The sequence below is a fragment of the Pseudopodoces humilis genome, chromosome 3 (assembly GCF_049639895.1).
Source record: "Pseudopodoces humilis isolate 2021_Gansu_Grassland_sample_001 chromosome 3, ASM4963989v1, whole genome shotgun sequence".
Lineage (NCBI taxonomy): Eukaryota > Metazoa > Chordata > Aves > Passeriformes > Paridae > Pseudopodoces > Pseudopodoces humilis.
In genome coordinates, this window is record NC_142202.1 from 76,435,111 (window position 1) to 76,448,157 (window position 13,047).

At 36.2% G+C, this 13,047-nt stretch overlaps 1 protein-coding gene across 6 annotated transcripts in view; it reads left to right on the forward strand.

Moving 5' to 3' along the window:
- Window positions 1-13,047, forward strand: part of EPHA7 (EPH receptor A7) — a 166,196-nt gene that overhangs the window by 115,444 nt on the left and 37,705 nt on the right. For all 6 annotated transcript variants that reach the window (XM_014263537.2, XM_005518215.3, XM_088053480.1 and 3 more), the window contains 2 exons: window positions 3,660-3,784; window positions 7,363-7,531. In XM_014263537.2, the coding sequence (XP_014119012.1) occupies window positions 3,660-3,784; window positions 7,363-7,531 (294 nt within the window). The remainder of the gene's footprint in view (window positions 1-3,659; window positions 3,785-7,362; window positions 7,532-13,047) is intronic.

The following is a 13,047-nucleotide window of genomic DNA, read 5'->3' on the forward strand; positions in this document are numbered from 1 at the left end:
GAAAGAAAGTTGATAGCAAATGGTGTTTTGAACAGCCTGTATCCCCCCGTGTAATATATTATGGAAATAATGATTCTGTCAAGTGATGCTTCTTTGTAACCTGTGGTGATGCAGTAGGGATTATGCATGCTCAAGTCATTCAGGACTGGGTATATAGTTGTCTAGAAATGCTGAAAGAAGTGTCTTTGCCATGAGAGACTTCGTTAGAGATGCAGTGGCAAGAAGTAGATTACTAGAAGAAAAACGCCCTGAAGTCGTTTATTATTAGTGTTATTATTGTTATTGGTTTAGCTAGAAATGAGAGAAAATACGTTATCTTTAATCCTGTTTTTATGGAGTTATCTTTTCTTATTTTTTTTGGGGGGGAGGGAAATTTAATTCCCTAACTTACTATTCCTTATTGTATTTAAGGATGAATTGTATTCTTTAACTAATTTTCAAGCTTGCTCATATATAGTTGTTTCAAAACCATAAAAACTTGTTAATTAATTAGCATAGATAGGCAATAAGAAGTTGGCTAAAGGTTTAAAAAGAGGTGTCAGGAAGCCATAACAAATAAAACACGAATGTAAAACCATCTTTAAGAAAGCCACAAAGAGAATAAAGAGGAAATTATTATACTAGAATAAAGAACAAAATGCTTCTGACCTGTACACTCTCGTTAAGCAGAGATCAAGAATTGCAGCCCAAAAGGCAGGATAAAGATAGCCTGCCCTCTCACGTCAATGGGTTGGCTTATGTGGCTGCTCTAGTTCGAAGAGGTTTCTGTGCAGTGAAAACAAACTGGTGTTCCTTGCCAGAGGAGGAATACTCTGGCTTCAGTCAATTTAATGATTCCCTTCTTCCCCTGAAAAACACAGGGACTCAAAATAAGCTTAGGTAGCATGCTGCATTTTAGGAATCTCACGTGGTATGGGAATTACATGTGACATATTTCTCTTCAGAGCTACCAACATATCCAAGGTTGGGCTGCAGGTTTGGATCTTCTCTTCTTCCCCATTCTACGAATGAAAGGTAGCACAACTGGTTTTTTTAGTTTTGGTCTCAAAAAACCCAAACCAAAAACAAATTACCAAAAACCCCACACACAAACCCCAAACCAAACCAATTTGAATGCTGTCTTGCAATGCAGATATATCACTGGGGTTTTATTTTGAAGGGAAATTATTTAAGAATGTAATATGCCTGCTATTGTTGTACTTTGTGCAGGTGTTAAGTAGGAATGTCACACAGTGTATTTCATTTCCTTGATTAAAATCTTCCCCCTCTCTCAGTCTCTCCTCCTTCACATTCCTGTTCCTTCCCCACATACACAGAGTTAACTAATATCAAGTTTATTTTGCTTCACTGCTTTAAGAAAAATGAATGCTGTGGCCAACGGAATGAAAAAATTTGATAAGCAAAAACAAAAAGCAGGAAACATGGAGAACAAATTCCAGTGACCTAGGTAATACAAAATTGTTCAATGATAAGTACCAACATTAACAATTTCAGACATCTGAGAATGTAAGATTAGCAATTTGAGAAACATTTATCTGTACAAGAAAGAAAATTACACATGAAATATAATGACCTCCCTGAAATACATTCAGGATGCAGGGGTATTTATTTAGGCAAAGAAGACGACTAGTTAATCATGTCAAAGAAAACTAGACAGTAAATTAGTTTGCTGCATTCTGGAGTCCTAGCTATGAAAAAGAATATATTTCACTAATTAAAGAGTGAAAATACTCTAAGCTTTTAGAAATAGAATGCAAGGAGAGTGACACTGCTCCTGGCTTTGTGCGGCAGCACAGGGTGTTTGTCTGATACAATTTTATGATTTTATCAGTTAGGCAGCCTAGAGTAAGAGATCTTCAACTTTGATTGTATTGATTATATACAACATAATAGTTTATAATGAAAATTATCATGCATGACTTCAGTCCCTAATTTTCATGTATTCTTTGAGCCTCCAATAAAATGTAAACAAATCTTTAAAACCTACATGAACATACATGTTAAAATTTTTAAAAATCCTAGAAACTTCAAAATTGCAGTAGGAAGTTAACAATCCAATTTAATTTTTTTGAGAATTATTTTCTTGATTGTGCTGTAGGTATTTTAATTTTATCATTATGTTTTTGTATTTAATGATACAGGAGTGTTCATTTGAGAGGTTTTATGTTATTTTAAAAAACTAGAGAAAGTGAAGATCACCTTGTTGCTTAGGATAAGAATTGTGTTTTATCTGAAGACTACATAATTTTACATGGTGAAAGCTTTATACAGAGTTCTGAAATAAGGTGGTGTGTTTTTTACCTAAAAGATCTTAAATTTTCAGGGTTTTTAAACAAAAATTTCAATAAAGAATCAATATTAGATTCTGTGTTAGAAAAAGATAGAAAATTATCTCTATTTTAATATCTCTAGTATTATCTCTATTATATTATTTCTAATAAATTTATCTCAGACATCTTTCTTGTGTCTGAGATCTGCCTCAAGACCAAGTCCTTATCAATGTAAATGGCATTTAGCTTTTAACTGTAGGGGGCTGAGGGTCAGGTCCTCTCTTTCTTTATCTTTTGCATGAGCAAAATTGATTTCCATTAAACTGGATGAGAACAAGATCAAGTTCTGCATGGTTCCAATACCATAGTTGTTTTTCAAAGTGCTGTATTTTTACAGGACTTCTGTTCTAAATTCAGTGTGTATGTTTGAGGAAGACTGTGATGTTTGGCCTCCTTTGAGCTGCACATAAGCAAAATATCTACTGTCTTTCTCATTAAAAATAAGTTGAGAAAGTGAGTTATTTTTTTAGTCTCTCACAGTTTATTACATTCTCTTACACATTTTTATATGAGAGTCAGTGTCTCTGTAATGCTTTTATATTAGGTTTGTGGGGTTTTTTTAATTTCAAAAGGTCCTTGTTTGTGGGCGATATTTATTAGGATACTCAGTGTGTGTTTATGTGCATGCACAAAGTGTGCATTTATTTATATCTCTGTAGAGTGAGGCGGAGAAAGACAGTGTCCCCTTTGTTCCATGAGATCTACTCCTTAAATTGTCTTGGACTTTCAAAAATGCTAAGACCAAATATGGAAACTTAGCTCTGAAGAGAAAATGTCCTGGAAAGGTTTGAACTAACGAAAAAGAGTGGGCTTAGTCTCTTAACAAAGTCGTTTTCATCACCGTCATGTCATAATCAGATAATGTGAGAGATTATTTCTAAGCAGAACTGGAATTAGTCATATCAAATCAGCCTAAAATGTGATTTTGTTTCTAAAAGATTATTTCTGGTTTTATGTGCATTTCAGAAACACATGCAATAAATATTTAAACTCTTAATTTACTACACATCAATCTAAAAATTTGATTTGCTATCATCATCAGAATTAATTTGCTTAATTGTTTTTCCTATCCCATCAATCTCAGTTTTGCACTAACAGGAACATTGACACCTTTTGCTGTTTGCTCTTTAGTTCAATTTCTGTTCTAAGTTTATGAATAGTATTAGGGATCTGCTAGAATATTCATTAGCTTTGAATTGTGAGCTATGAAAAGGTGCTTTCTTTTACCTTAATGAAGGTAGCTCAGCATGGGGTGGATCAGTAATGACATTTGATTTTAGGCATCCAATGAATTTGCTTTTTATTTATTGACACATCTTGTCCAAACAGCTCCCTCGCAAGTTAGTGGCGTAATGAAAGAAAGAGTGCTGCAGAGGAGCGTGGAGCTTTCCTGGCAGGAACCAGAACATCCCAATGGAGTCATTACTGAATATGAAATCAAGTATTATGAGAAAGTAAGTGCTAAGATTATCTGTAATGTGCAACAATGTGTTGTTTGCTTTATGCTGGCTTGCTGCGTTGTGGAACAGTGTTAAAGTCATCTGCTATCAACTACCCTGTCTCTCCAAAGTCAGTGATTCTGCTTGCTTTTAATAACTAGCTAAATCCTGCAATTATTATTGCTATCATATGTCTCATATATTGTATTTTAGCACACTAAAAATGAAACATACACTTGAAATCTGCCTTTCTTTACATTTTTTTTTAATTGTTAAGTTGTACTTGGATATTTTTACCATTATATTGCCATTTTCACATCTATTCTACGTTGTGCTTGAAGCTTGTTTCATTTCCTTCTGTATCAATGTAATTCTAGTCTTGAAATGATGTATCAAGTACAACTCCTGACTGCATTTTGTATTTCCTTATGAGCTGGCCTGTTTCTACTTGATGTCTGAAAACTTTCAAAACATTTCCTAGGCTTTTAGGAAATAAATATTCCTTGTTTGTCCTTTTAAAAAGGACCACGACTGTGAATTTTTTTTTTCACTTGTTCTCTCAACACAATAATGAATTGAAGGCTGCTTTTCAATAGTAGATGAAGTGATCTCTATTTCTGGTAGAGTGAAATTGCAATCTTACTGATGTCAGTCGGAGTTTTGCCATTCATTTCAGCATGTCTAGGGCTTCATTCATGATAACTTTGAAGTACTGCAGAATGAAAAAATTCTGACAAGCGTAAACTGGATGAAAGCAGAGTGAAGGCAGGTTGTGCAGCTCTATGTTTGTCATGGGACCCAGACTAAGTTTGGCTCCTCCAGATTCCCTGGGAAATTGACTGCATAACGTAACATACTCCTAATTTTTATAAAACATTCTGTGGGAAAAAAAAAAGAAAATAAATTAAAATGAAAAAAATAAAATTAATAAAGAGGCTCCTTTGTAGTCAGTCATGAAGACATTTCTGCCAGCAAGGTAACAGTACCCCTATATCAAAAAAAGCATGTCAGCTTACTAGGTAACACAGAATTAGGTAAATTCAGCCCAGATTGGATGTATTATCAAGTGTCATATTTCATTTTCAGTGCTGAATTACACAAATATACTTATCAAAAGATCTTTATACAATTTGGGAAAGGAATAACATTTTTATTTGTTGATGTTAGCTTCCAGTTTAAGTTGTTCATTCTAATGATTCTTATAACAAAATCTAGCAGATAGGTACTAGTCACTAAATGATTCTTTGGAAGAAATGTTACTAATTTAGCAGATAATTTTTTGTTCCTCCAGCATGTGTGTATACATACACATGCAAATAAAATGCAAGTGTTTTTAAAACTTTACATATTTAGCAAGGGCAAAACTATCCTCTGAACCAAAAAAAAAAAAAATAAAATAAATTGAGAACCAAAAATCTTAGATTTTTTTTCATATGCCGAGCAGTTTCTAATCTGTTCAAATAAAATAAATCTTTTAAATGGGTAGTGTAAAATGACAGAAGAATTGCCAAGATACCCAACTTCTTATATAATAATAGCTTTTATAGTGTGGCTTTTATTATTTTCCCTATATACTCATTTTAAATAACCAGCAGAATTTCATTGCCAGTTTTCTATGTTTACAAAGAGAAAAAATTATGTTAAGGTTTTTTTTTTTTAATGGAAGGACATCTTCCAGTATTATACTTATACAGTGAAATTAATACAAGAGAATAAAAAGCTCATTCTAACAGTCACAGATAAACTGGACTATATAACTTTAACTGAGGCAATTTTTGCACAAGTACTGAAATGGTTGTTTTCCTTCCAAAAAATTGCATTTCAGCTTTAAAATTACTTCATAATCTTCTTGCTCAGAACAAGAGAGGCCATTTGAGTTTTGTTCCACTACTTTAAAAAAAATAGGAAATTAAAAGGATTTGAACTTTCAGCTCCTTTTAGAGCCAAATTAAATCAAACATTTTTGTCATTCTGAAATACTCTGATAAGTGTGTTTTTCACCTCTCACTTCTGGCTAGGGCTGGAATGGAAGCTGCTTGAAATCTCCAAAGTAAGCCTGTCCTGTGAGATTTCTAGCGCAGGTTATTTTTATTTTTTTGTTATTTATTTATTTTTGAATACAAGGACTTTTGGCAATTCCAATAAGCCTCGTTTATGCATCTAAACCCAAAATGAAATTCCACTGCGGCTTACAGTCCTGAACCTGACTATTTATGATTTCCTTACTCTTGTTTCTCATCTCCCAAGCATTCCTGCTCTTTCTCATATACCAGTGTACATTCTGCCATGGTCCTCACTTACAGATTATTTAAATTCTCTTGGAGAGATATGGAAAATTCTAGATATGTAAAATTGTTGCTAGCCAAGACTGTGGGCTTGCTCAAGTAACAAACTGGGCAAGAACCAGGAGAAGCCCTTACTGAATCTGAGAGGAGAAATAATGTATGTTTTGTATAGCCCTGTATTTCAGCAAAAGCCTTTGTTGCTTTACTGACTGTGACAGGGACAGCTCTCCATCACTTTTAGCTGGTGAAGTATTACTGAAATGAGTTACAGATTTATTCCTTCCCTCTGTATCCGTCTCATTAGCACTGCTGCGTACGGCTCATGCTTCTCTGGTCATGTGGTGCATTCAGATGGTTGGTTAATTCATCTCTTCTGCCCTTCAAATCAGGGTTGCATCTGCCACCAAAAATCAACAGGGCTTCACATATCTGTGCTGAAACATAATCTGTGTCGGTAAATGTGATGAATAAGTAGAGCTTTTTGAATACTCTAATGATCTGTGATACAGCTTTTGTACTATTTGAAAGTGAGTTATTACTCATAGGGTTTGTAATCTTTCAGCTTCAAATTTGAGGAGTGTCATACTGAGCTTCTTTCCCTGGGTTCCTCTTTATGCCTTAGAGTCTAAAACTGAGAAAAGACTAAAAGTCAGAGATAAAAATCTGAAGTGAAAGCTGAGTTAAGGACCTCAGAAATTATGCAAAATCCAACCAATTATACATTGGCGATATTGTATTTTTTAGAGGTGATGGAAGGGTAAAATGTCAAAGTAATGATGTCAGTCAGAGTTTTTCCATTTATTTCACAATGTCTAGGACTTCATTCCCGATAACTTTGAAGTGCTCTAGAAATAAAAAAATTCTGACAGCTATAAACCAAATTAATGCAGAATGAAGGCAGGTTGTGTGGCTCTATGATTGTCATGTTCTGACCAGGAAAGAAGAATTTCCATGTCCTTGAACTGTTTTGACCTCACAGATTCCCCGGGAAAGCTGTGGCTGAGTTATTTCTCATCAAAATTTCACAAAATTTAATCAAAGCAAAAAAAGTGATCATTTATTGTTTGGATGTTTTCTGAATAACAACATGAGCATCCCATTTGAATTTTATGTTACACTTAGAGCTCTTCATTGCATTGACAATGTTTTGTAATACTCCACAGAGTATGCTTTATTTTTGTTGTTGGGGGAAAAGAGCATTCAGCAAATTGAAATAAACTACCCAGTCTGGCTGTCAGTTGCTGTTGGGCAATCATGACAAAATTGGATATGTAAATGTCATTTAATCTTCTGTCTTACTGTTTCCAGGATCAAAGGGAGAGGACCTATTCAACAGTGAAAACCAAGTCCACTTCAGCTTCTATTAATAACCTAAAGCCTGGAACAGTGTATGTTTTCCAGATTCGTGCTTTTACTGCTGCTGGTTATGGAAATTACAGCCCCAGACTGGATGTTGCCACACTGGAAGAAGCCACAGGTAAAGCAAGAAAAGAAAGAGTCATAAGCAATATAATTACAATTAGAAATAATTTAGTTCTACAAGAAGGTGGATTTTGTCATTGTGTTTTGAAGGATGATCTTCCATAATATATTTTACCGTAAAATGAAAATTAGTCCTGTAATTGGCTGGAGGAGACTTACATTTGTTACATTAGGTTCTTTTCCTTTGCTGTCCTTCTAATACACAAGCCTTTTTTTTTTTCTTTCTAATTCAAATACACACTTTTCCCCACAAGAGAAGTGAGTAGTGGTGAGCTGAGTAACTCAGCTAGAGTATTCTTCTGTAACTGGGGAGAGAAGGAAGGAGGAGATTTCAACACAGAGAGACTTTTCCAGAGTATTTTTTTCCATTTGATTTTCTGAAAAAAAACCCAAAAGACAGCAACTTGGTAGTTTTGTTTATGTGTGTGTCTTCAGTAAGTCCATCTTTAGTGTATATTTTGAATTCATTGGCAATTCAGTTTAGTAAAGAAATGGGAATTTCAAAGATACTAAGTTCCTTTCAGGCTTATATAAGTTGTGAGCTGTGTAACAAAAAAATTTCTTCCATCAGTGAGACCTGGCAGCCCTGAGCCCCTTCACAGGAACTGTGTCCCTGGCAGCTCCAACATGCTGCACACCTAAATTTGGTTACCCTGGTTTAGAGAATTTGCTTCAGGTTGACCTTGACATCAGGTCATCTGGATTTGGGGCTGGGAATATAGGAATACATAGCCTATGAGTTCCAAGGATATGGATGCCATACCCTCTGTGTGCAGCAGTCTAGCTAAGACAGTGCAGACACACATTATTGCGTCCTATTAATTGCAGCCAGGTGTCGCCTGAACAACCTGTGGTTATTCTTAATATGCAGTAGTTAGGTCTTGATTCCACCTCAGTTCCACACAGCATATAAAAACTATAAATAATGAATAATACCACATATCTAATAGACATAATTGAAACAGTAATTATCATAATAGCAGCAGTAAGCTGTTATTACTAATATTATTAGCTCTGTGTCTAATAGCATACTTCCCATCTGTAGAAAGAGTCGGTAGCAGAATCCCCATTCTGCAAAATGGGAACCTGAGGTACAGCCAGAATTAATTTCTTATTTTGAATAGTTTTCTGGAAAACAAATTAGAAGTCTGTCATAATAAGTTTCTGCTAATTAGATAATTTATTGTCCATAGTGGTTTAAAATTAGTACATCAAAATATTTCCCCAACATTTCCTTAATTATCTGAGTATTTTTTCCATACTGAATGTAAGCAGACTGGTAGCTGCTAAGCTTAGCAAAGATGATTTCAAAGATAAACCATTTTGACTGGAGTTTGGTCAACATATGGGAGATTAGGAAATCCTATAATAAATGCATCACTGACCACTTTCCTGTACTCCTTTTCTGACTCAGATAATGAAAAAATGCATATAAACCACCAAGATTCTTGGCCAGGATGCACAGCAGGTTTCTTTTGTCACAGGCCAGCTATATGCTTTGAGATGCCATGAAAAATGTCCTGTGTTTTCATTAAAGAAAATTCTAAAAGTAGCATATTTTCCATTATCTTGAGACAACATTATAAAATATAATTCCTAGCGAAGATAAACATCAAAAATTTCCCATATACAGTTTTCAGAAATAATGAAAATGTTGGTAAAAAATAGAAAATTCCATTAAACTCTTCTAAAATTGTTTTACATGAAAGTATTCATTTCTTATGTTTTATTTATAGTTTTATCAGAACTTACAGACTCATCAAATTCATTCTTAGCATTTTAAAGGCACACCTTTATTGGATTGTTCTTGGGAAATATCCCTCAAGGGAAGTACCATGCATGTGAACACTAAACCATGTTATGCTACAGTTTAGAGGCTTTGGCTTCTCATTATTCCAGTGGATTTCTGAATGAAGCTTTTAAAAATGTCAAAATATTTTAAGAAAAAAAGTACACAGATATGTATTTATGTAAGAATACGTATAATGACTGCCACATTCAGTTAGTCATTTTGCCTATCTGGATTTGTCCTGGCACTTCCACTGGTTTGCACTGTTTGGTTCGTGCTGTTAAGTAGATTTTGGAGTCGTGTGCTATTTTCTGAATTGTGATAGAAACTGTATAGCCACTTTTCAATATCTGAAGAATTATATCCACTATATTAATATTATCTGAGATGTAAAATATACATATATTAAACCTGTATTGGATCATATCATAGATGTTGGATTTTGCATAAATATTTATGGAAAAATTTTCAAAATTATGAAGTAAACATGCTTTATAAAGGCAGACTATTTCTGTTCTACACTGTGTTTGCCACAGATCAATCAATGGCTTTAGTTGTATTCTTTTGTTGGCTGATTATTAGAAACAGAAATCCCTCTGGAAAAACATACAAACATAAAAAGTACCACTTAAGTGGAAATTCTATCTCTTGGTTCACTGAAGTATTTAAAAGTCAAGTCAAGTGGTTTGTAGCCAGTGGACCTAAAGATGATCCTCTGCTTTTTGTAATGGAGAAGATTTTTTTCGCTTACAGAATCAGAGAATCAATTAGGTTGGAAAAGACCTCTGAGGTCATTGAGTGCAATCTTTGACTTCTTTACAGCTCTCACTGTTAAAGTAGAAGCACTTGACAAAACCTGGCATAAAGTCTTTGCTTTTTCCTTTTCCTTGAATCAGACTAAATCGAACAAGATTGAAGCATTAAGCATATGTAAAATTGATCTCTAAAGTCTGAAATACCAATACTACAAATTTATATAGAAGGCATAAAGCACAATGCTTAAGAAAGTAGTACTTGGCATACATGGATCCTGTTATCACTGGAGCTTTCATGGTGAAAATGAATTCTTTTCCAGAAATCGTGCTCTTGAAGTTTCTTGCATGAGGAAAGGTTGCAGGAGCAGCAGCACAGCATTTTCAGCTGTTACCCTTTCCTAAATCCTCCGGGGTGTTTAGATATGTATTCCCCATCCCTACAATCATGTATTTAAAAGCTGATTTAACTCCTTTAAATTAAACATTGTGCATTGGATGCGCACATCTCATAGCTGGGATCAGGTGTCAGCTGTTGCTGAATGCCCAAGTACCAGCTCCCTGTGTCACCCTCTGAGCCTGAGCACAATTTAAGCAGAGGTAAGGACTTTCCTGTCCTGGTGCTGATTCCCTGTCATCGCTGTTGTGGCATTGCCAGTGACAGGTAGCCATGCATGCACCCCCTGAAAAGATCTTCTGCATCCTAAAATCATTCCTCTAAGAACACTGAATCTTTGCTTCTGCCAAGCCACAGGGATCGTTCCAGAAGCTGTGTTCTGATTCACCCTTACACCAACAGACTGACTTCATCACACAGGAGAAGCAGCAGAGTACCTGAACAGAGGCAGATATCTTACACTGAATCTTGTCACTGAATTTATACCAGACCATGCCCACAATCAGCCCCCTCCCCTCTTTTTTTAAAGATATTAAAATAAATCATACATTGCATCCCACCTGTCTTACCAGTTTGACAGTGTACCATGTCCCCAGTATTTTCCAGAGCCCAAAAAACATTGTCTGCTTGCTTCCACAATGTGCCAGTACCCAAAATCTGTGAGGCACTTACATAGAGCAACCCACTCACATATGTCAGCCTCTATGCACTTATCTTGGCTACTGGACTAGGTGACAGGCTGGGCATTTTTCCAAACTTTTTTGGATGGATGAAGCTTCACACCCTGGCCATTATGATGCTGCCTCTTCTTCACTTCCAAGTGAGGCTTGCAGTGAAGTTCAGAGAGGTGGGAACCTTTTAAGGAAATGCTGTATTTTACAGAAATTTGACATTCCTTGGGATTGTCTGTTTTGATGGCCTAGATAAGTTACAGGAACTGAATTGTATGATTTATGCCCCTATGCTCTTGCACAAGACAGTCACCACTGATTTCTTAAAAGTTGGATGAGTGGAATATAGGCAAGTCTACAGTAGCATCCTATTGACCTGTGTATCACAGAAAGTTATAGTTACTTAAAGATAAGCATTCTTTTTTAGTTAAAGAGTTATAGGAATAGTGTGAACTTCCTCATTTGCATTAGCAAGAATATAGAAAAATTACAAGTTCCTTCAGGAAATAAAATTAGAGGGGTGCGCGTATACATGTGTGTGTAATTTCCCTCCAGTGAAGACTATTCTAAATCTGTGTAGTATATAACAAGGGGTTTGTTATTTTGGGGGGAAACAGTTGGTACAGGTCGGTGTCAGTGACAAAATAAATCATGTTGATTGGCTCACTTCTCCCAAGAAAAGTCTGGGTAATTTGTTTCTATGGGAATCTCTGAAGTGTGTAACAGGAACTCAGTTCTGTGGATTTCATAAATACTGGTGTAGATATTCCTGTTCCGTTACCAGTACCAGCAGTAAACTATATTATCATACCATTCATTTAGTTAATCAGCTATCAGTTTAGTTTTCTTTTTTCCATCTCTTTAACCTGTTGGCTGCATTTCAGTCATGGGAGTGTCTGCTGGAGACAGATGGGGTTCACCAGTCTAAAAAGGGGAAAAGGATTGATGAGTTTGCAGGGCTGATTGACAGGGCTTTAAACTAGGTTTGAAAGGGGAAGGGGGTAAGACCAGGCTCGGTAGAGGTGAGTCTGGGGGTGGCATGCCAGTGTTGGGGTGAAATCAGCACAACTGAAGTGCATCTACACCAGTGCACACAGTATGGGTAACAAACAGGGAGATGGAAGGAAATCTTGTAGGTGCAGAAGCAGGCCATCCCTGTGTGCTCAAAGGTGAGCCAGTGGGGAAGAAATCTGGCATGTCTGAGTAGGGACCTTTCACTGGAACTCAGGGGAAAAAAAAGTTTATGACCTTTGGAAGAAAGAGCCAGGCAACTCAGGAAGCATATAAGGATGTTATTAGGTCATGTAGAGAGAAAACTAGGAAGGTGAAATCTCAACCAGAACTCTATTTCGCCACTGTTGTGAAAGATAATAAGTGTTTTTATAAATAAATTACCAACAAAAAGAGGGTCAAGGAAAATATCAATCCTTTTCTTGATGTGGAGGAGTGTAACTAAGGATGAGGAAAAGGCTGAGGTCCCAGACAACTGGAGATTGGCCATGTGACACTCATCTACAAGAAGGGTTGGAAGGAGGGTCTGGAGAACTACAGGCTGAGGTTAGCTTGATCTTGATGCCAGGGAAGGACATGATTCAGATCAGCTTGAGTGCGATCACACAGTGCATACAGGACAACAAATGGATCAGGTACAGCCACCTTGGAGCCAGCTTGGCCTTAGGAAAGGCAGGCCTTGCTTGTCCAGCCTGATCTCCTTTTATTACCAAGTTACCTGCTATGGGGATGTAGCCCACCTAGACTTCAGTAAAGCCTTCAATACTGACTCCCACAGCATTCTTCTGGAGAGACTGGCAGCCCATGGGTCAGAGAGGAGCACTCTGCTGGTTAAAAAATAGCTGGATGGCCAGGCCAGAGGGTGGTGGTGAATGGTGCTACATCCAGCTG